The sequence below is a fragment of the Rana temporaria genome, chromosome 3 (assembly GCF_905171775.1).
Source record: "Rana temporaria chromosome 3, aRanTem1.1, whole genome shotgun sequence".
NCBI lineage: Eukaryota > Metazoa > Chordata > Amphibia > Anura > Ranidae > Rana > Rana temporaria.
The window spans coordinates 215,165,641-215,190,395 of NC_053491.1; the positions used below are offsets into that span (position 1 = coordinate 215,165,641).

The window sequence follows — 24,755 nt, forward strand, 5'->3', positions numbered from 1 at the left end:
TCATTTGTTTGAATATTTTTTTTTTTTTTATATATTTTTACTTTAAATAAATTCTATCATTGGATTTACGCTATGTGGAGGCCCTTTTCTCTCTTATATACCTTGATTTAATATTAATACTCAGAGGCGACACAATTCGGAGAACTGGGTTTATGATCATTCAGTGCTCAGAACACCATCCATTTCTGGAATTACTGGCACTCTGGATTCATTACCTGCTTGCAGAGGAAGGGATTAAAGCATTTGTTGCGAAAATCTGATTCCATGTGTGTTGGATACATGCCTGACAGATCCACCGCCATATGGAGTGTTGGGTCCATCACTTTGGGTAAGAGTACCCTTTTCTCTCCCCCACTCCTGGAAGGTAAGGGCACTCCCAGGTGTTATTATTCAACTATCCACTCTGCACTATATCCATCCGAGAGACGGTTAGACATCTACAGCAGCAGTGTTTTCTTCCCTCATACGGCATTACTGATCTTCAATACTTTGGTTTATGGACTAATATGTTTCTAGCTTTTACTAACATTGGTATTGGCACTGTATCTATGGACTATTATGTTTTTAGTTATTTAGGCTTCATTTCCACTGGCGTTTTTTACAGCCTCTCTTGTTAGCCTTTTTTACAGCTTAAAAACGCCTGTCCATGTTTATTTTGTAAAAAAGAAAAATATATATTTTTTTTTGTTTTGTGAGCCCGGAGCTCAAAAACGATGCGGTAGCATTTTTGAGCATTTTCGCACGTTTTTGAGCGTTTTTGAGTGTTTTTTAATGTCTGGCGTTTTTACAGCTCTACTCTGGAGCTTCAGAACGCCCTGGTCCTGTGTTTTTTTTACAGCTCAAAAATGCCTATGCCATTTGCAGCTCAAAAACGCCTATGTGGGCATGATGCCATAGAATAACATGGACAGGCGTTTTTAAGCTGTAAAAAACGTTCAGAAAAGTGGCTGTAAGAACGTCAGTGGAAATGAAGCATAATACTGTAGTACTAGTATCAGCACTGTGGTTTGTCTCTATGGTTTACCCGTAGTTATACATGGGTTATGTGTTTTCACATTATCACAATATTGTCAGTATTATTTTTTATGTTTTGTATGAATTTATATTTAGTTTTTGACACTGTGGTTTAGTAGTCACATCTTATACCATTCACTGTCAATACTTTTGGAGATCCTTCTGCGACTTTATATCACATGAGACTCTTTACATACACTCACGGTGTATTATTCATGTTGAATTTCTCCACAAGGAGTTACACATCTATTTACTGTTTCATTATTTCACTTTCCTAAGGTTTGGTCGGAGTCACCCACCTAACACTTTTTCAGCGCTACACTTTTTACCTTTATATTTATTCACAATTAGTCTTATTGTTGTGTTGGCTGCTCACATTTTTGGGTCTGGCTCAATATTTTATTACAATTTCTCCTATTAATAACTATTAAATTATAGGTATTGGAAATTCCTTTAAAAAATTTGGCTGTTAGTGATCGTAATGCCTACAAATTTACCTGAAGTTACAAATTATCCGAAATAACGAATGTTGCATCTAAACAAATGGAATGTAACTAATTAATAATAATAAATAATAATAATAAAAACATAATAATTATAATTTATTATTAATAATTTGATATGTTTATATATATTTTGGATAAATTTATATACGTTACGTTCACTAACATCCAAATTTAAAATACCAATACCTATAATTTAATAGTTAGTTATTATTAGTTAGTTATTTTTTTGGATTTTCAAATTTTTGGACTTTCCTTCTTATTTGGATTATCTTTCTTATTCTCGAATTTTCTAATTTTCGGATTTTAAAATTTTAAAATTTTCAGAACAAAGCAGCTCTGGAAACAAATTACAATGGTCTGACCCGGTAGGATTTGGTTCATGCCAGAATTTCATTTTTTTTCCTAAATTACCCAACAGCTTGCAGCTGTGTGGTAGCAATGTCCCTTTGTAAAACAGTTCTCGACAGAAATATTTCATATTATTTCCAGGCTCTTCTCTGTAAAATTCACTCCTGACCCATATATAGCCCTCCTCCCATCCCCAGGACTTGACTTACATCCAATTCAAATTATTACTACAAATAACTACTGCAACTAAACAAACTGTGGTTAAAGCTTGAAAATGTCCTTTCTCAGTATAGTATAAACCCAGAATAGAATAACCTAGGCCATTATCCACTCTAAAATCAAAGCTATTTTCTTGGATAAAAGCTGTTAGTGATCGTAATGCCTACAAATTTATCCGAAGTTACAAATTATCCGAAATAACGAATGTTGCATTTAAACAAATGGAATGTAACAAATTAAGAATAATAAATAATAAAAATAAAAACATAATAATAATAAAAACTGTTTTATTATTATTATAATTTATTATTATTAATTTAATATGTTCCATTCGTTTTTAAATGCGGCATTCCTTAATTCTGATAATTCGTAATTTTGGATAAATTTATATACGTTACGTTCACTAACATCCAAATTTGAAATACCAATACCTATAATTTAATAGTTAGTTATTATTAGTCAGTTAGTTAGTTATTTTTTCGGATTTTCAAATTTTTGGACTTTCCTTCTTATTTTAGAATTTTTGGATTATCTTTCTTATTCTCTAATTTTCTAATTTTCGGATTTTCTAATTTTAAAATTTTCAGAACAAAGCAGCTCTGGAAACAAATTACAATTGTCTGACCCAGTAGGATTTGGTTCATGCCAGAATTTCAAATTTTTTCCTAAATTACCCAACAGCTTGCAGCTGTGTGGTAGCAATGTTCCTTTGTAAAACAGTTCTCGACAGAAATATTTCATATTATTTCCAGGCTATTCTCTGTAACATTCACTCCTGACCCATATATAGCCCTCCTCCCATCCCCCGGACGTGACTTACATCCAATTCAAATTATTACTACAAATAACTACTGCAACTAAACAAACTGTGGTTAAGGCTTGAAAATGTCCTTTCTCAGTTAGTATAAACCAAGAACAGAATCACCTAGGCCATTATCCACTCTAAAGTCAAAGCTATTTTCTTGGATAAAGTTAAAAAATATAAAAAAATTATGTCTGTCTCAGGTAACCCACTTCTTACCCATGAATTTTGATGAATCCCTGTTACTTCCTTAATGTCTCAGTCCTACCAACACTGACACCCAAATACATGGAGACCATCTGCACACCGCTCCCCAGAAATCCCTCTCTTTACCCCATTCCCCTTCAACTCTCGTTATTCTTTATCAATCCACTTGGTGACCACCACTCGTCAGACCCTTAACTAATCTGATTTCTACCTGTTCTTCCGTTCTTGCCTGAGCAGTTGTTCATATATTGCAGCAACACTTACAGTATATGATGCTGCTGTTATGTGGACCTCAGGTTCTGGTGTTGCAATGTCATTGCATGTTTATCATCGTGATGATTTTTCTCCTTCTGGGTCTAATACTACTTAATTCTATACTTCTGCGATATAACCTTTGCTTTAATCAATAAGCACCAAGTGTCTTTTTCATTGCTGTTCCAATTAACAAATCAATAAGAACATTTTGAATGAGAAAAATTCCTGTTTTTTATTGTACATTTTACTAAAAAGTATATATAGCAGTGTGCAGCACCTGATTAGGGTACTCACAAAAGAAATGAAAAACTGTCATGAAAAGTCTGCTTAGGTGCACCTAGCAGATGTGATGAAGCCACAGCAAGCCAAGCTCAACCACTTGGGTTAAACTGTCACCTTCAAATGAAGGGGCAAAAAAAGTCAGGAATCCCCACCCAGGCGTAACCCTCTAACCGCTCTGCAGTCTGTGTTAGCTAAGCACTTAAGGTCTATGTGGAGTGTAATGTGTATGGTCCATTCCAGACAATCAGACTTGGGGTTCCTCCACCCAAAGGTGTTCACCTAGATTCATCTGTGCTAGGGGACACCCAATGTGGATCTCTTGTTGTCCAGATTCAACATTCTCTCCACTGCACCTTTTTTTCCTAACCTGTTGTGCAGCATAAAGGAAGGAAGAGAATTCCTGTGATTCTGATCACGCTGGCTTGGCTAGGAAGAATGTGGTATGCAGATATTGTAAACCTATTGGCAAATGAGCCATGAGCTCTTCTAGATTGACCAGATTTGCGGTTAAAGGTTCTGATCCTCCATCCTGCTTTATGGTTGCTGGCTTTGATAGCATGACAGTAAGGCCGCATACTCGCGATCGGTTAAACCAATGAGAACGCTCTGATGGACCGTTTTCATCGGTCCAAACCGATCGTGTGTGGGCCCCATCGGTTATTTATCCATAGGTTAAAAAAAACAATCTTGTGGGGGGGCGTGGCCTGCTGCGGACCAGGATGGACGCCTGAAGCCGAGCTCTGCTCCACGGCCTGGACAAAGCAACGCACCGCGGCTGTCTCTCTCTTTCTATCTTACCGCCGAGGACGGGGGAGAATCGGGGGTACGACAGGGTATGCCCGGACGGAAGCAAAACCCACCCGCGCCGCGCCGCCTTACAGATTACTATCCGGTGGCCGCGGCGATGCAGGGAAACCAAGATGGCGCTGGCTCCAGCGTCGGAAGACTCGCAGATGCGAGCAACCTGCCTGCTTCTCGCAGCCCCTCACCTCATGTATCGGAGAGCCCTCCAAACAACAACGTGAGGGATCCCATGGACACTCTACCTCCTCCTGAACACTCTGCAGACATCCAGCAGGCAGATAGAGGTAAGAGGCTGGCTACTTCCCCTATCACCTCTCCTAACAAAGAGCCCCTGGCTAAGAAGCAGCTATGGTCTGCTGTAGTTGCAGGGACGAACAGCACCCAGCAGACTCCCTCTTTAGCTGCCATTCCTGCTACTAATAATGCAGTCACGGAAGTCATGCTTAAATCCATGCTACTGACACTACAACAGGATTTACATAGAGAACTGCAAATTTCTATGTCCCAAATGCATGATAGAATTGATTGTTTGGAAGAAAGAGCAGACGCTATAGAGGAAAATTTGCAAGATTATTCTAAAGCACATAATGAAGTACTAGACGTACAGGAACATCATACTGAAGAAATCCGTCGCATTAAATTGAAAATGGCAGATTTGGAAGATCGCGCCAGACGCAATAATATTAAATTCAGGGGTATTCCGGAGTCAGTAAAACCTAACGAACTTACTCCCTATTTGCAACAGCTTATCATGTCCTTGCTTCCTCGATTAACATACGTGAAGCGTTGATTGATCGGGCACATAGAATCGCGAAACCAGCGCATCTATCAGCTGACATCCCCAGAGATGTTCTGGCCCGGATCCACTACTTTCATATAAAAGACCAAACTCTCTTTGCTGCCAGATCTTCAAAACCTCTTCCAGCTCCATACAGCAACGTCAAGCTTTTCACTGACCTATCTCCGGCCACAATGGAAATGCGCAGAGCATTCACCCCGATTACCTCCATCCTCCAACAGAAACAAATAGTATACAGATGGGGCTTTCCGACCAAATTGTTGGTCACTCATCAGCAACAAATCATCCCTATTCTCACCCCAAAGGATGGGTACAAGAAGCTAACAAATTGGGGCCTGCTCCCTGTCTCCTCCCGTGATACGGGACAGAGGAGTCCCCCTCGTACCCCCGTCGATGCAAGAATTCAACCATCCAATCTTGCTGAAAAGACCTGAACTGAGATCAGCCCTAGTCTTCCTCATGTTTAAGTCCGGCCTGGGTGATGTTATTTTTCGTATTTTTTTTTTCTCTCTCTCCCACCCCCCAGGTTAAAGTGTGCTAAGTACACCGGTTTTGTTCTACTAGTTCTACTTGTTGTCTTTACAGATTGTTCTAGCTTATTGCAGCTTCACACACCACTTGTTTTTTTTTTTTTACTAAGTGTTATCCTAGTGCTTAAATAACTGTATTGTGTGCCTTATTTTAGCATTGTTCTCAAGTACTACCCAGACCCTTTGTTTAATTTGTTTCTCCCCTCTTGTACATTGTGGATAGGTGTGGTCTCTTTATCCTTGCGTGCACTGCCTGAACTATTTTATTTAATAGCCATGGCCCTTACGATCACATCTTTGAATGTTAAGGGCCTAAATTCACCCTTTAAACGTAACTTACTTTGGAAAGAAGCCTTATCGCAACATGCAGATGTCTTATGTGTACAAGAGACACATTTCTCTAAATCTAAACCCCCTGTATGTAGCCACAAAAAATACCCTCATTGTTTTTTTGCAAATGCCCCACAAAAAAAAAAGAGGGGTCATGATTGCTGTAGGTGCATCTACAAATTTTTTATTACACCACTGTGAGTCGGATGAAGATGGTAGATATCTGATCCTCTCCGCAACACTTAATAACCGCCCCCTTCTTATTGTGAACATATATGCTCCCAATACGGCCCAAAAGAAATTTTATACAGCCCTCTTCACTAAATTAGCCCCTTACAGGTCCTCACCTATATTATTGTGCGGGGATTTTAATGACATTGTTGATCCAGCCCTTGACACATCTAGTGCTTTAAGATGCCGACCTTCCTGCTTTGTCTGCCCTACTCCATAGAGAAGATTTGTATGACTCATGGCGGTGCATGCATGGTACGGAGAGGGACTACACCTTCTTCTCCCTTCCCCACCAGTCTTATTCTAGAATTGATCTATTCATCTCTGATAAGCATTTACTCCAATCCATCACGCAATCTCATATCGGGACAATATCTTGGTCCGACCATGCACCTATTACAATCAAACTTTCCCCCCTCTCCCAGACCCCTAGACACTCAATCTGGAGACTGAACACCTCCCTTCTCAATAACACTACATTTGAGTCTCAAATCAAATCCGAGATTGAGGAATTTTTCCGATATAATGTTGACTCTGTAACTGATCATGCCGTTATATGGAATGCCCATAAAGCTTGCCTGCGAGGCCTATTTATTAAGCTTGGAGCCCGCTCTAAGAAACTTTACTCTTCCACTACAGATTCCTTCCTGACTCAAATTCGTGCCCTAGAATTAGAGAACAAACAGTCTCCTTCCGAGACTGCTTGTTTGAAACTAAAAACTTTCCGATCACAACTCTGCGACCACCTTAGAAAAGATTTTGATTATTACATTAAACGCCTTAAATTAACAACATATGTTGTCGCTAATAAACCAGGTGCCTATATGGCTAGACAGTTCAAAAAACAACTCTCTAACAAACAAATAGATTTTCTCACCACTTCCCAAGGCAGGCGTATTAACAATCCATTAGATATCGCAAATGAGTTTGGAAGTTTCTATGCCAAGCTCTATAACCTTACAGATAATGGAAAACTTCCTCCCCCTACCCAACATGACATCTCCAATTTTTTGTCCTCTATTTCCCTACCCTCCATTTCCCAAGAACAACTTGCTCTCCTTGCAGAACCTTTTTCAGCAGACGAAATTCATAAAATTATTAAGCAAATGCCCCTCCACAAAGCTCCAGGTCCCGATGGATTCCCTAATGAATATTTCAAACACTTTGCCGACCTACTCCTCCCCATCTATGTAACACATATAACCAATTTGCATCTACTGGTCAGATCCCAAAGGAATCCCTAGATGCATTGGTGGTTACCATTCCAAAAACTGGGAAACCAGCAGACAACCCCGCTAATTATCGACCAATATCTCTTTTAAATACGGACACAAAAATATATGCCAAACTCCTTGCCCAGCGATTAGCTAACATCATCCCATCGATCATACATCCAGACCAAGTTGGCTTTGTGCCGGGCCGGCAGGCCTCGGATGGTACCAGGAGGTTTATCGACCTAATTCAATGGGTGGAGCATGATCGAACGCCTTCTCTCTTCCTATCTTTGGATGCAGAGAAGGCGTTCGATAGAGTTTATTGGCCCTACATGGAATCGGTTCTACGCAAGTTTGGCATATCGGGTACCTTTCTCTCAGCTATTTTAAGCTTGTACTCCCTTCCATCAGCCCGTGTATGGACTTCTGGTGTCATATCCAGCCCATTCAAAATTACCAATGGCACCAGGCAGGGGTGTCCATTGTCCCCCCTAATCTTTGCCATGATAATGGAACCATTAGCCCAAGCCATTAGATCTAACCCCTTGATAGCAGGTATCAAAATTGGAGATGTCAATCATAAAATCGGTTTATATGCCGATGATGTCATCATTGCCTTAACAGATCCCATGACTTCCCTCCCCGCCGTTCAACAACTTTTAGACTCATTCAGCGCAATATCCTTATATAAACTAAATCATAGTAAGTCCCTTATGCTGAACTTAGGCCTAGATCACTTACAGACCCAATTTATCTCAAACAATTTTTCCTTTGCATGGGCCCCTAACGCCTTTCTCCCCTATCTCGGAATCCAGCTCACATACCCGAGCAAAATTTTGCTTAGAACAAACTTTGAGAACCTTGCAGGCAAGCTTTTAAGATTGACAACTGATATGAGTTCTGTTCCTGCTTCATGGGCTGGAAGAATTGCTCAGACCAAAATGTATTTACTTCCACATGTTTTATATTTGTTTCGAACTATCTCCCTACCTATGTCACATTCTCAGCTGGGAAAACTTCAACGTATTATTAATAACTTCATTTGGCAACGGAAAAAACCCAGAGTCAAGAGAGCCGTGCTCTTAACCCCAACCAAACAAGGAGGTCTAGGTGCTCCAGACATCTTAGCCTACTATCGAGCAACTATCTTGGATCAATTAAAAACATGGTGGTCGGATCACCGCCTCCCAACCTGGAAGCAAATTGAAGCTACTGCACTTCGTGCAAACCTCCAACATCTTCTCGCTGCTACTTGGCTTACTTTCAAACCAACAAACAATTTTATGGACACCATTACCGCCTCTCTAAGAGCCTGGTCGGGATTTTTGCAGATGAACCCAACTCTATCATTGGCCTCCCTCTCATCCTTACCCACAGAAGCCCTTTCCTTCCTGACGCCAGATCTACCCATCAAAGAATGGGTAAATGCCGGCATTGAAAAGGTGGGCATGCTATTTTCATCTTTGGGCATGCAACCCTTCTCATATTTGCAACAGAAGTTCGGACTGTCTTTAAAAACATTCTTTGTTTATCTCCGAATAAGATCTCTTCTATCTAAGCTTTCCTGGTCATCGGACAACTCCTCCTCGCTGGAACTACTAAAATATTTTAATTCCAAGGACACCAAAGTAAAGGGCATCTCCCTTTTATACAAATTGATTACCTTGCCAAAAGCGGATATACTCTCATCATCCATTCAGTACTGGTCACCTCATATCTCTCAGCTACCTCCTACCGATCAATGGGTGAAAGCCCTCCTGACTCCCTTACGTCTCTCCCATTGCATCACTCACTGGGAATCTCTCCAGAAACTTTTCCACAAATGGTATTTTACTCCTGAAAGATTGGCAAAAATATACCCGTCCACTTCTCCTAAATGTTGGAGAGGATGTGGACATATTGGATCCCTGTCTCATATCTGGTGGGACTGTCCACAACTCGGAGACTTCTGGAATACAATAAAAAATCTAATCTCCTCACTTTGTGATGTACATATTCCAATGTCCCCCTTAGACCTTCTTTTGGGCCTCTCAATACCTTCTTGGCCTAGACACCTACAGTCGATTGTAACGCACATTTTGATCGCAACTAGGCTAGCGATAGCAAGGAATTGGAAATCAACCCAACCACCCCTTTTAGAGGATGTCATCCGTATACTTAATTCACATTTTCTGATGGAATTCTCATTTGCCAAAACAAATCTGTCTACAAACGACTTTAACGCATCCTGGGAAAAATGGATTGCTGACCGAAGAAGTACTCCTCTACGTTAAGTACATCCTTATAGTCTCTTCCTTTGATGCGTTATTAATGACCATTGTGGGGCCATTGTATCCTTACCCGTCTGACCTACCTTTCCCCTTTTCCACCTCTTGGGTAGTATACAGTTCTTCCTTTTTACACGTTGTTGATAACTTATACCTGAAACTATCTCTTGCACATGTCACTCTTGTTAGTTTAATATGTCTAATACGATTTATCCTTGCCTATATATGGACATGTGCAACCCTAGTCTTCATTGGTACAATTGCTGTCCTGCTGCGGTACTCCACAGGTACACAATATTACATATTTGCTCTTATGTATTTTCCGTTTATTTTTCTCTTTATTAATATACGTAACTGTTTATTGAGCCAGGGTATGCCCAATTGGCAATGTTTTGTATACATTTCCTTTTTATTTTTTTTCTAGCTAAATAAAAAATGTTAAAGTTAAAAAAAAAAACAAAAAAAAAAAAACAATCTTGTTTTAAATTTAACCAATGGATACCTAACCGATAGAAAAAAACGATCGTTTGTAGGCACGTCCATCGGTTAAAAATCCACACATGCTCAGAATCAAGTCGACGCATGCTTGGAAGCATTGAACTTCATTTTTTTCAGCACGTCGTTGTGTTTTACGTCACTGCGTTCTGACACGATCGTTTTTTTAACCGATGGTGTGTAGGCACGACTGACCATCAGTAAGCTTCATCGGTTAACCGATGAAAACGCTCCATCAGACCGTTTTCAACGGATGGACCGATCGTGGGTACAGGGCTTTTTTAAGTCCATGTCCTGAAGGTGTTTCTGTACCCTTGTAATTCCTACCCTCCTCAAGGAAAGAAAGTCAACCTCCAGGAAGGGGTACAATTATTTAAAAATGTTGTCATGTTTAACAGGAATGAATACATTTTACTGAATTCACTCTCAGCCAAGAAAAATACTAGCTAGCCTTATGCCGCGTACATATGATCAGAATTTCCGATGGAAAGAGTCCGATGGGAGCTTTTCATCAGATATTCCGACCATGTGTATGCCCCATCGGACTTTTTCCGTCTGAATTTCCGACGGACTTAGATAAAGAGCAGGCTCTCAATTTTTCCAATGGAAAACATTACTATCGGAAAATCCGTTCATCTGTGTGGAATTCCGATGTAAAAAAAACATGCATGCTCGGAAACAATTTGATGCATGCTCGGAAGCATTGAACTTAATTTTTCTTTCTTGGCTCGTCGTAGTGTTGTACGTCACTGCGTTCTTGACGGTTGGAATTTGGTGTGACCGTGTGTATGCAAGCCAAGCTTGAGCGGAATTCCGTCAGAAAAAACATTCGATTTTACTCCAATGGAAAATCTGTTTTTGTGTACGTGGCATTATGCACATGCACTTGTCAAATTTAATCCAGAAATAGAGCATCTGTTCTATGAAAATCAAAACTTGACATAGTACTAAAATGAAAAGTTGTTCAAAATCAATTAAGTTCATGAAGGCACTATTGTACTAGTGTACTAATGACACTGGTTAGGAAGGGGTAAAAGTGGTTGTTAACCTTCAAAAAAAAATCATGTTCCCTTAAAGCATGTTATACATCACAGAGCTTGTGCTGTGTCATTTGGCCCCCGGTAACACCTCAAATACCTGGCTGATCTTTCCAGTTTCTACCCTCCCCTCTCTGCGCTGACTCCAATATATCAGGGCTGCTGACCCCTGACACCAGAGTCATCCATACATGCCTCCATCATCTGCAGCCTGCTCTCCTGTGTCTGTGTCTCCCTCTGCCCTCTCCCCCTCCTCCCCTCCCCCTCTGCCTGTCAGCTCCCCAATTCTCCCCTCCTGCTCTAAAAAACAGTAGTTGTTTTCTATAGTTCTCTCTGATATAGAACATAAGACTCCTCAGTGCATCTCATTTATAAAAATATGCAGTATATTAGCTTACTTTAGAGCGCCTTTTAGGGATCACGTGACTGCCCACTGGTCTCCTTCCCCCCTCTCCACTTCTCGGCTGATGTCAGCAGGAGTTGCCAAGCACCTCACCCTGCAGCTATCGCATAGGGAGAGGAGACCAGTGGACAGTCAGCTGAGTGCTGAACAGCGCTCTGAAGTAAGCTATTATACCACTTATTTTTTTTACCTTAACAAACACTTTAACTTTCAAGGGGCAATCAAGGGGTTTAATTTTGTGCCTAACAGGTGTTTAATTTGTACTGCTTTTACTAATAGATCTGGCTGATTTTTCTTTTCCAGCTTTTCAGATCACTTTTCTGTGTGTTTGTAAATCAAACCTGATTAGCAGGTTTTAGCAAAAATCATTGGATTCAATAATTTTAAACAAATGAATGTCCAATCAAAGCACGGGTCAGTAGGGGTCAGCAGGGGGCACACGCATGCATGCCTGTAAACCAATATGTTTGGTAATAGTATTGTGACCAGGTGGCAAGTGGTTAAACTTATCGACTCTAAATGTTGTTGTTGATGTTTCTCTTCTTCCTGGAGACCTATCCCATCATTACCTGTCCAAATTACATGTATTGTAACAGTAATGAGCAGAAACCGCTTCAATGGGGGCATAAAAAACCTCACTGAAATTCTAAACTCTTTCCCAATCTAAAACTGAAAAAAAGCATTTTGTCTGGAGTTGGGCTTTAAGAGCTTGTATTTTCGAAATGTTTTCACGCTGGTTCATTTCTAATGACAAAAATAACACAGTGAAACTTTAAAGGATTTCAAACATAAAGAGAAGGTCACCACTCCAGTATGCAGCACTGAAACTGGCACTTTATTCAACAACTCATAAAAGCCACAAAGCAACTGCTACGCATTTCAGACTAACAATAGGCTTAACAAAGGATTTGTTAGTCTGAAACACGTAACAGTGACTGTTGCTTTTAAGAGTTGCTATATAAAGTTCCAGTTTTACAATGCTAAATGCTGGAGTGCCAATCTTTTTGTGTTTGATGTAATGAACAGTGGATGGAAGTCTGAGTACCCCCATTTTGGACTGGAGCAGGAGGCTGAGCAGGGGAGCTGTGTTTGCTTTCTTCTAATTTTTACATTTTATTAAGGAAACGTTCAAAGGCGTGAGGACAGGGTGTGCCAGGTGTGCCTAGATAACCTCTGTTTGCACCCATGAAATGTCACCAAAGCCCCCTGATGGGCATCCTAAAAAAAAGTTAAATAATAATAAAAATAATATCTACTGACACCAATCTATGCCCAACTGACACTGTCAGTATATATACACATGCACACACATGCATGCGTGTTTGAGCTTTGGGGTGCACACCCTAATGCAATAGGCTATCCACACCTATGGAAACATTACAGGCATGGTATATTTTTTTAGTTACATTAGTCCATCTTAGAGAAATGTAACTATGAATATACCATACTTAACGAATGCCCCAGGCAGCTGGAAATCACTAAGGCAGCAATGTCTCCATTTGCTTCTTGGTCCCATGCTGAGCAGACGGCGAGATATTTTGTATACATATTAGGTTGGCTGCTCAGCACAGGCAGCATCCAGTAAATGCTTTGCATTTCTGACTCAAAGCAAAGCATTTTCTAATTGGATGAAGTGGAGAGCATGGAAGCACCACCATGCTTCTCCACCTTGTCCAATCAGGGAACACTTTGCATTCATTATCTAAATGGCACAAATGCTAAGTGCCTTACCTCCTGTGTTCACAATGCATGTCCACTTTGGTGATTTCCAGCTTCCAAGGGCATCGACCGGATATGGTATATACATTGATCCATGCTAGACCAAAGTAATGTAATGTAAAAAATATCCCATACTTGTAATTCATCTTTAAATTCATTAAACTCCTTCATGACCAGGGTAAAAAAAAAAAAAAAACCTTAACGCCCAACTTTGCATCTAGTAAAACTGCACATATCATCGCAACTACAGTACTTAGTGTATCCAGGTGGATTATACCCTATTTTTATCAGGACAGATTGGGCTTTCATTTGGTGGGAAATTGTAATGGATTTTTTTTTAAAGAAAAACTTGCGCAAAATAGAAAAAAATATATATTTTTATGTACTAATGCTTGTACACACGATCGGAATTTCCAATGGAAAAGGTCAGATGGACTTTTTCCATTGGATATTCCAATCGTGTGTAGCCCCATCAGAGTTTTTTCATTGGGTTTAGATATAGAACATGTTCTATTTTTCCCTGATGGAATTCCGATGAGATTTGGCCGGGCAAAAGCCAGATCGTGTGTACGCAGCATTACATGTACCATCACCAAAAAAAAAAACCCTGCAAAAATATTCTGCTAGGCCTAACAATTGCAGCAATACCACATACAGTATGTGTGTGTAATTTGTTCTTTGTACTAATAATAATGCCAATAAACACTACACATGATAATTTTTCGGCATAAAAAAAAAAACAAAGTTTTTCAACATGTAGAAAAAACAAAGTTTTTCCAACTTCATCATTAAAACGACGTTGCCCACACACCATCGTTTTTAAAAAATGCTCTAGCAAAGCTCGGTGACGTACAACATGTACGACGGCACTATAAAGGGGAACTTCCATTCGCCTTTGGGCTGCTTTAGCTGATTCCGTGTTAGTAAAAGACAATTCGCGCTTTCCTGTCTGTTACAGCGTGATGAATGTGCTTACTCCATTATGAATGGTAGTTTTACCAAAACGAGCGCTCCCGTCTCAAAACTTGCTTCTGAGCATGTGCAGGTTTTTAACGTCGTTTTAGCCTACACACGATCATTTTTTTACAACCTGAAAAACGACATAGTTTAAAACGGCGTTAAAAAATGCAGCATGTTCAAAAAAAATAATTGTCGTTCTTCAGAACCCGAAAAATAATGTGAAGCCCACACATGATCATTTTCAATGACATTTTTTAAAAACAACAATTTTTTCATGCCGAAAAATGATTGTGTGTACGCGGCATAATACTCACACTGACACTAAAAATGTTCTTACCTAAAACACACTGACACTAACCCTGACAGTAAGGGCCCTTTCACACTGGGGCATTTTTCAAGCGCTTTAGCGTTAAAAAAAGCGCCTGTAAAACGCCTGAAAGAAGCTGCATCTGCAATCCCAATGTGAAAGCTCGAGTGCTTTCACACTAAAGCGCCTGAAAAACACCCCAGTGTGAAAATGGTCTTAGCGTTAAAAAAAAGCGCCTGAAAGAAGCTGCATCTGCAATCCCAATGTGAAGGCCTGAGTGCTTTCACACTGAGGCGCTGAGCTGGCAGGGCGTCAAAAAAAGTCCTGCATGCAGCTTCTTTGCAGCGCTTTAGGAGCGGTTAATACACCGCTCCTAAAGCCCCCTTCCCATTGAGGAAGCTTTTTTTAACGCCAAAGCGCCTGAAAAGCGCCTCAGTGTGAAAGGGGTCTTAGCAGCGCTTTACCAGCGTTTTTCGGGCGCTGGCAGTGTGAAAGGCCTCTGAAAGCACTTGGGCTTTCACATTGGGATTGCAGATGAGGCTTCTTTCAGGCGCTTTACAGGCTTTTTTTAAACGCCAAAGCGCCTAAAAAACGCCCGAAAAACGCCCCAGTGTGAAAGGGGTCTAACAGATACTTGCACTGCCACTAACTGCCACTTACTAACTACCAATATTAACTGACAATTACACTGTCAATAACTGACACACTGCCACTAAGACACCTTTCACACTGAGGCCATTTTCAGGCATTTTAGATCTAGAAATAGCATCTATAAAGTGCCTGAAGACTGCATCCTATTCATTTCAGTTTGACTTTTCACACTGGGGCGGTGCGTTTGTGGGACGTTAGAACAAGTCCTGAAAGCAGCATCTTTGGGGTGGTTTGGGAGCACTGTACACGTTATGCCCATCAAATTTAAAAAAATTAGCAGCATGGCCCCAATGTGAAAGGGGTCTAACTGATATTTATACTGACACTAGCTGACACACTGCTACTAACACTGCCACCTACACTCACTAAGCTAGGTAAAGCATTGAACTAGACTTCAGTGTCTCAGTGCACAATTCCACTCCAAAATAATGTGCAAAATGTAATAAAAATGAATGTTCAAAAAAGCCACAGAAGAGGAAGAATAGTGATGAGCAATTAATGGATAAGGAGTCTCAGTGCACAATTCCACTCCAAAATAATGTGCAAAATGTAATAAAAATGAATGTTCAAAAAAGCCACAGAAGAGGAAGAATAGTGATGAGCAATTAATGGATAAGGAGGGCCATCAGTGACGTCACCTCCGCTTGCGGCCGAGAGCGGGGGTATTCGTGTTGTTACACGCTCGGATTGTCTTATGTTTTATGTAAGTTTTTACCTATTACTTTTAATAAATTGCTGATGGTATCACGCTATGGAGTCCCTTCTGTTTTAATCCATATACTGGGTGAGTGATGCTGTGGAACTAGAAAGGCCAGCCTGGAAGCCAGCTAGGAATCGTTTTAACAGTGGGGAGATCATACTAGGCTGTTATTTAAGCCTCTTGAGGTGAGAGGCTTGGGAGACAGGGGCACTTTGGAGCACTATTTTGTGGTGGATTGTGAATTGGAGCACCTTACTCAATCAGCACTGATTGTTTGACTTTTTTCACTTCTTTTTGGACTATTTTTTTGGATTTGCACTTAGTGACTTTTGATTGCACCAATATTTTTAATATTATCACGTTATCAGATTCATTATTGAGCACTATTTATGGCACTTTATGATCATCATATTTATACATTATTGCACATTGCACAATAGCAATTCTGTAACTACTGGAAAGACTGGGTTGATTGTTATGGTAAGAATCAACTTAAAGTCAATATCATTTACAAAAACACTCCAATTATTTATACAGCATGTCTGGGATTTCAGAAAGCAGGGGTGGTGAGTTAAACTCAGTGAAGAGAGCTGATTGGAGGGAAGGGACACACCCCTATTCATGCAGCACACAGGAACAGATCTCAGGTTGTCAATCATAGGCTGTGTGTGTGTGTGTGTGTTGTCATCTCTTTTCTTTTGGTGCCAGAAAAACTTGTCAAAAGTGGAACAGAGGAGCAAGGCAACAGAGAGAAATGACACGTATTGCTCTGGATTGAGACAAATACACACTATAGAGGGATATGCTTTGTTCATATTTCATGTCAGAGGTTTACAACCACTTTAAAGCTGTTAGTACACATAACTATTTACAACTGATTGATCATAGAAATTAACATTTTAAACAAACACAGTTTACAAAATGAATGTTCAACATAACTAAGAAAAGATGGGGTTAAAGATCAGATTTCCACTAAAACCAATTGTTTTAATACCATATTACTTAAATCAGCCATAGTAATAGCAATAGAGCTTCACAAGAAAATATTATTTTATCCAAATTACTGTTGAATGATCCTACCATTAAATGTGTGTCCAGCATTATATTGTATGGAATTTAAGGTTTCTTATAATACTTTGGCTTTAAGGCCACAAAGCTACTCTGAGTAGCACAAATATGATGTCATATATGACCTTGGTGCAGAGTTATTCACTTTTAGGTAATTATAATGGACAAGGGGGCACTCTTTACCTCTGGAGGAAAAGGTTTGACCTCCACATAAGGAAAAGCTTCTTCACGGTGTAAGAGCTGAGAAAATGTGACTCCCTCAAGAATTAGTTCTGGACAACTTAGTAGATTGTTTTTAAAAAGAGCTGAATGCATTCTTAAATGAACAATATACTGTATAACAGGTTATTAATATTTACAGGTAAAATAACACCAGGGATTGTTGATCCAGGAAATTTTTTGGATCAGAAAGAAATTTATTTCCCCCCCCACTGGAGCCAATTAGGAGCATGCTTTTAAGCCCCATACACACTATCAGTTTTCCTGCAGGTTTTTCTCTTCAGGTTTACCAAAACCATCTAATATAATGTCAAAACGTAATGCCCTGTACACACGATCAGATATCTGATGGAATCGAATCCGATGGATTTTTTGGTCGGATATTCGATGAAGCTGACTTTCATCAGTCTTGCCTACACACCATCAGTCAAAAATCCGACCGTGTCCAACGCAGTGATGTAAAACACTAGGACGTGCAGAGAAAAATTAAGTTCAATGCTTCTGATCATGCGTTGACTTGATTCTGAGCATGCGTGGATTTTTCTCCGATGGAGTTCCACACAGACAATCGTTTTTTTCTATCAGTTTTTTATCCATAGGAAAATTTTAAAACATGTTCTATTTTTTTCCACCGATGGGGCCCACACCAGATCGGTTTGTCTGATGAAAACAGTCCATCGGTCGGTTTTCATCAGACAAACTGATCGTGTGTACAGGGCTTTAGAGTTTCAATTTGTATGCACTCAGGCAGGCCCTTGCACTGCATGGTTTTGGTAAACATGAAGAGAAAAACCTGCAGGAAAACTGATAATGTGTATGAGGCTTTAGGGATTCTTCCCCTCCACTGAAACATCTGTGGGTTTAAGGTACTGTTTATAGAGGTTTTCTTTTTATTTATTGTGTTATCTTTCATCTATTGTTTGAACTAGATTTTCAACCTAGTGTACATATTTGCCAGCACACCATGGATTAATAATCACCGTCCAAACGTTTCTTTTGAGAGAGATCACATCACAGAGATAAGTGTAACGTTTCAGAGCCACACAGGGCCCCTTTGTCAGTCATTTTGTAAGCTATAATTAAAATGATGGTTCATTTAAATCTAAAAAACTGTAAAGCACACATTAATGGTAGGTACCTATAGGTGCTTCCATGTGCATCAGAGCTCCCAGGGAGATCCCATAATACAGTGAGCCCTATTATCCAAATATCCTTTCCCTTACTATTGATCTACAGTATGTAGCGTTTTTTTCTTTTAACAAATACTGGGACATGAAATGCAGGATAAGGCAGGCCCAAGAAGGACAACAGGAACTGGTTGGATTATCCTAATGTATAAGGGCGCATGGAGCACTCTGGAAAGTTAAAGGACATTGGGCCAGATCCACAGCCAGCGGGCTTAACTTAAATGTTCCTATTTAAGTTACACTGCCGCAAAATTTCTACCTAAGTGCCCGATCCACAAAGCACTTACCTAGAAATTTTCAGCTGTGTATCTTAAATCCGTCCGGCGCAAGGCGTGCCCAATCTAATGGGGCGAGTCCGATTTAAATTAGGCGCGCTCCCACGCCGGACGTACTGCGCATGCTCCCGACGCTATTTTCCCAACGTGCTTTGCGCGGATTTACATTGCGCCGAGTTTCGAGAATCACGACGGGTGTAAAAGAAAAAAAAAGAGTTGCGGCGGGAAAAAAAAAATGTAAAAAAAAATTGACAGCGACGCGGGAAAGAAGGGTCTACTTTTACATGGTGTACTAAGTTTACACTTTGTAAAAGCAGCCCTAATTTTGCGACGGCAAACTAACACTTACGGAAAAAAAACGAAGGGAAAAAGCTTTGTGGATCTCCGTAAGTGCTAATTTGCATACCCGACGCGGAATTTCGACGAGAAATGCCCCCAGCGGCGGCGGAGGTACTGCATCCTAAGATCCGACAGTGTAAAACTATTACACCTGCCGGATCTTAGGAATATCTATGCGTAACTGATTCTATGAATCAGCCGCATAGATAGAAACAGGGATACGATGGTGTATCAGTAGATACGCCTGCGTATCCCTTTTGTGGATCTGGCCCATTGTTCGCTGCCACTAGAATGATTTGGAGGTGACCACAGGTTTACATTGAAAAACTGATGTCTATTGTTTTTCCTAAAATAAGAGAATACTAATAAATTAGACATAATTTAATAAAGGAAATAGCAATGGGTTACGCTTAGAATCCTATGGCAACAATTCAATGCGACTTGGGGTCACAAACCTGAGAAGTAAGTAGCCAAAGTCCTACCCCACTACTGGTCAAAATTTGCGGTGCCTTGCACCTATGGTTCCGGAGATAAAGGGTTCCTTGCACAGCCTGTCAGAAGCTACTGTACATACAGTGCCGCCAGTTTAAATACAAGCTGGCAAATACTGTTTTCAGCCGATTGAAAAGATGAGTACACAGTGTCTGTCCTCACTTCTTGTCAGAGGCACTGAGCTCAATGGACAGCTTGGAGCCTTGGACCAATGGTAAAGCAACATTGGTCCAATCTTTCCAATAACAATGCAGCAGAATCTTTTTTAATCAAGCTAAATAATATATTATTATGTTATATTTTATAACATAATCATTTATTATTTATGTATTTACTATGAAATTACTGGTTTGAAGTTATACATTCAAACTTTAGTAATTTGTCCGTTAAGCCACCTGCTTGAGTTCAGTTTTTGAAAATATAGTAAATTACCTTTAAAGCCCCTTTCACACTGGGGCGGGAGGTGCGGTGGCAGTAAAGCACCACTATTTTTAGCACTAATTTCGCGGCACTATTCGACCTATAGCGAGGCGGTTTTACCCCCCAGCGGCAGAGAAAAAGTTAAAACGGCCCGCAATGCACCTCTGCAGAGGCGCATTGCTGGTGGTATAGCCACGCTGTCCCATTGATTTCAATGGGCGGAAGGGGTGAAGGAGCGGTAAACACACTGGGCTTTCACACTGGAGAAATAGCCACAGCTGTTTAGGGTCGGTTTGCAGGCACTATTTTTAGTGCAATAGCGCCTGCAAACCACTCCATGTGAAAGGGGTCTAAAACAATATATAATAATTATTTGTATAGAACTCACTTATGGTAATTAACCACTTGCCACCCAGGCCAATTCTGACACTTCTCTCCTAGATGTAAAAATCATAATTTTTTTGCTAGAAAATTACTCAGAAAAAAATATTGTTTCCAGCATCAACAAAAAGGGTGACTGAAAAACATTTTACAGGGACAGTGTTTGTAAATATTTTTGTTAAATGAGTATAACTAGTATAACTGGAATCGCCTACATAATGAGAATCAAATACGTAACTTGTGAATACGTAACCTGTGAAACTAGCCAATGCCTCAACAGCTACTGACCTCACTGCACATCCCTATACCTGCCCCTTCTATTGCAAGATCGTTTTGAGTTAAAATGGTGTGCTGAGCAGTGTAGTTGCTGGATGCTCTGCTACTGCCTTCTGTGTCTGGAGAGCTAGTCTTATCCTACCGACTTCAGTCAAAATTATTCTTTAACCAATGTATGCAAGATGAGAAAGGGAGAAAACTCATTAAGGTTTATAACTTTCATACTCAATAAATAGTTAAGATATCTTTCAACAAAATGACTATATTAGAACAATTTAATTGTGAAGATCATTTAAAAGTGCCTTAATATTTCATGGCCATGAAAATGGTATTATATTGAAATAACAGGAATGTTAAAAAAGGCTGTACTCTGTTTATGAATAAATGGTTTAAAGATTCATATTTTTCGTAAAATTATCTTATTCTGATATTAAAAACCGTGTTCTGTTTAGGTGTACATACACATGAAAGTACTAAATTTGAAAGTCAATATTTTATCTCTGCATTTATATTTGCACTTGCAGAATTGGTACTTGCAGTGCATATTAAGTTTTCTGAGAAAGTGTTAGAATTACCTCCAGCTCAATACGATTAAATTCATCAAAGCATGCCCAAGCTCCAGACTGTGCCAGACCTTTGAAGAATTTCCCCATGGCTTTATAGTCTAGTCCATCAGAGCAGTTAAAAACAACACACTGGAAAAAAAAAAAAGACATAAAAAAAAGAAGAATAAAGAAGGTTATATTATCATAACAAAAAGTACAGTGAGTATGTTTGCAAAGAAAATAAATTAAATGCAGCTAAATCTGTTCTGATAATGAAAGTTATTTCATTTAAAGCTATGTCCTATAAGTTGTGTATTTCACAATACTGGTAATTAAAGGGAACCTTTCAGAGCAGCTCTGCAGGTTGCCATAGCCTGTTCCAAGAAGCATTGCTACAACTGAGGTAAAGCACATTTATGCAGCATCATGCACAGTTGAGTGCCTACCCTAGATTTAGCACTCCTATGATTTGGAAAAAAGAAGCCTCCAGCTCTGGAAGGGAGGCTTTACTGTGACAAATCATAGTTTTCCTGAAAGTTTTCCTTTAGGCTGCATTCACATCTGAGCAAAGTGTTTTCCGCGATTTTTAAACACGTTTTGCTGCGATTTTGGACAGGTCTAAAAGGGCACCAATGTTAAAAGCAGAAAAACGCCCAAATCTGCCTAAAAAAAGTCCCAGAACTTGTTTGAGCTTCAGGCATTTTGGAATTTCTGGCTTCAGGCGGTTTGGAGTAAAGATGTGAACAATCTCCATAGAGAATAATAGATTTTTTCCACTCCAGCGTTTTGTAGCTTCAGGCTTCAAGCTACAAAACGCTCAGGTGTGAATGGGGTCCTATAGTAGAGTTCCGGTTTTGTTGAGAAAAATAAATACGCTTTGGGTCAACTATTCATTGTTAGGATATTCTGTAGACATCGGCATTATTATGTTGTGCTAGTGCACTTTCTGATACTAAGTGTGAAGGTCTATCAAAATAAGTTCACAATAGGAGCCTCTCATTATAATCGAAATCCAACAGTTTAACATTGCAGAAAAAGATACCAAATTGTATTTGTAAATAGCGCACTGTATAAAAGATTTTTTTCTGTATGTGCATTTACAGTAAAACCTTGGATTGCGAGAAACTCAAATGATTCATTCCACAACCATAAGTCCTTCAGTTTATAGTCCATATAAAAAGATTATAGCAATGTGACCAGATTGTGTAAAAATAAAATGTCTATCCACAAACAGAAGCCTCTACAAGGGGATTAGAAGCAAAATCCAGCAGGAGCTACAGAGTATAAAAGAGAAGAGAGGCGTCTCTAAGTGTAGCAATATGGCCACATTTAATGAAGGTACAGCATTTAGAAACTCACATGGTTGATGAATAAAAGGGGCACATCTAAGTATGCAGGGTCTGGGGGTTAAGCTGTCTGTAATCGTGATTGGGATGACTATCCTGCAGTAGAGCATTCTGAATGCGAGGCTTGAAGCACTTATGGAGCGCAGTGTGGAAGGGACGACGTCAATGGCAGTGCAGAGGATGGTCTATGTGCCTGCATACTTAGATGCACCTGTTTTAATTGTCAACCATGGGAGTTGCTAAATGTTGTATCTTCATTAAATGTAACCGTCTTGCTTCACTTAGGCCGGGTACACACGGACAAACATGTATGGTGAAAGCGGTCCGTCGGACCGTTTCCACCATACATGTCTGCCAGAGGGCTTCTGTACGATGGTTGTACACACCATCGTACAGAAGTCCGCGCGTAAACAATACGCGGGGCGTGTCCGCGGTGTCGCCGCGTCGATGACGCGGTGTCGCCGCGACAATGACGCGGCGACGTGGGCGGCCCGCCTTTAAAATGCTTCCACGCATGCGTCGAAGTCATTCGACGCATGCGAGGGACGGCGGGCGCCTGGACATGTACGGTAGGTCTGTACTGACGACCGTACATGTCCGAGCGGGCTGAATTCCAGCGGACTGTTTTAAAACAAGTCCAGGAATATTTGTCTGCTGGGAAAAGGCCCGGCGGGCAAATGTTTGCTGGAATTCGGCCCGCTCGCGCCCACACACGACCAAACATGTCTGCTGAAACTGGCCTGCGGGCCAGTTTCAGCAGACATGTTTGCTCGTGAGTATGGGGCCTTAGAGGCACCTTCTCTTTTATACTCAATTGTGACGTGACATTACTTGTATATCAAGACATCGCTTGTATATCAAGTCAAATTTTATTAAAAAATGTTGCTTGTCTTGCAAAACGCTCCCAAACCAAGGTTTTAATGTACTACTATAATGATCCATGTGAACGGATTGCATTGTTGCTTTTATGGATGCCCAACATGTCAAATGATCTTGCAACAAATAAGTACAACAGAGCAGCAACTAATTCAATACAGAATCTAGGGCATAATCAAACAGTGCATAAGTATACTGTGAAACCAGTATAATCTGCTTGAAATCTGCAATGTATACAATATGTAGTGGTGTATAGCAACCGCAAATGAAATCCCGCATTTAGCCAAAATGTGAGAGACCTGTTACCATAGACTCAATAACAGCTACATTTTAGTCCAAGGCCAACTCATAGCCAGATCCAGTTAATGGGAAGAAAATAGAAGTTGCATGAAGGAATACAAATGGAAAAGACTGATGAAGATTGTGTTTATAGAATTTACGATTCATAATTCCTGGTACCATCACCAAGTAATTGTATGCAGATGTCACAAAGAGTAAACTATCCCCAACTGATATATAGATTTCCATTTATACTCCACAAGAGCTCTGATGTTGATAGTTTATCTTATGACAAATTACATAAATTCCTCGCAATTTGGCCACATTAATGTACATAGATATGATTACAGTTTTGTTAAGTGGTGTATAGATATCCATGAAAATTCAAAAAAATATTGCTTGACCCTTTAATTGAAATATTGCATTCATATAGTACAACAAAGGGTTCTGTATTGTGAGCTCAGTCCTTTTTAATAACTGTGAACAACCAAGAAAAATAAATAATTTTGTGTTCAGCATTTAGCATGTAGTTGCACTGATGGACCGCATCTGTGGAATTACTAATGGCAGCAGACTAAATAATACAGTCAGATATCTTATTGATAATAAACTTGTCTGGCTACAAGGTTCGTATTTGCATAGCAAAGTCAACAATGCAATAGTCAGTGAGCATGATAAGTTTAAATACATATTTGCATACTTTCTTTAGCAGGAACTTATGCAGCACAGACTTCTCAAAGAAACTATTTTTTTTAGTTTTGGATGCAATGGAGTAGAGTTAAAGTAGAGCTTAAGGCAAAACTTTTTTTTTTTTTTTTGGATAGAGTAAGGAATGTTTTTTTTTTTTGCCATCTGTGTTCCATAGAGGAGATTTCTCCTCAGTTCTTGTCTCAAAGCCAAAACAGGAAGTGATATGAAATCTTTCCAAAGGGAAGGAATCCCAGGATGTCACCAGAGTCACCAGAACTAATG

General features: G+C 39.9%; 1 protein-coding gene across 1 annotated transcript in view; it reads right to left on the reverse strand.

The window, feature by feature from the left end:
* LOC120932094 (dynein heavy chain 3, axonemal-like) overlaps positions 1–24,755 on the reverse strand; it is a 216,398-nt gene that overhangs the window by 51,306 nt on the left and 140,337 nt on the right. The window contains exon 5 of the mRNA XM_040344229.1: positions 21,313–21,432. Within this exon, the coding sequence (XP_040200163.1) occupies positions 21,313–21,432 (120 nt within the window). The remainder of the gene's footprint in view (positions 1–21,312; positions 21,433–24,755) is intronic.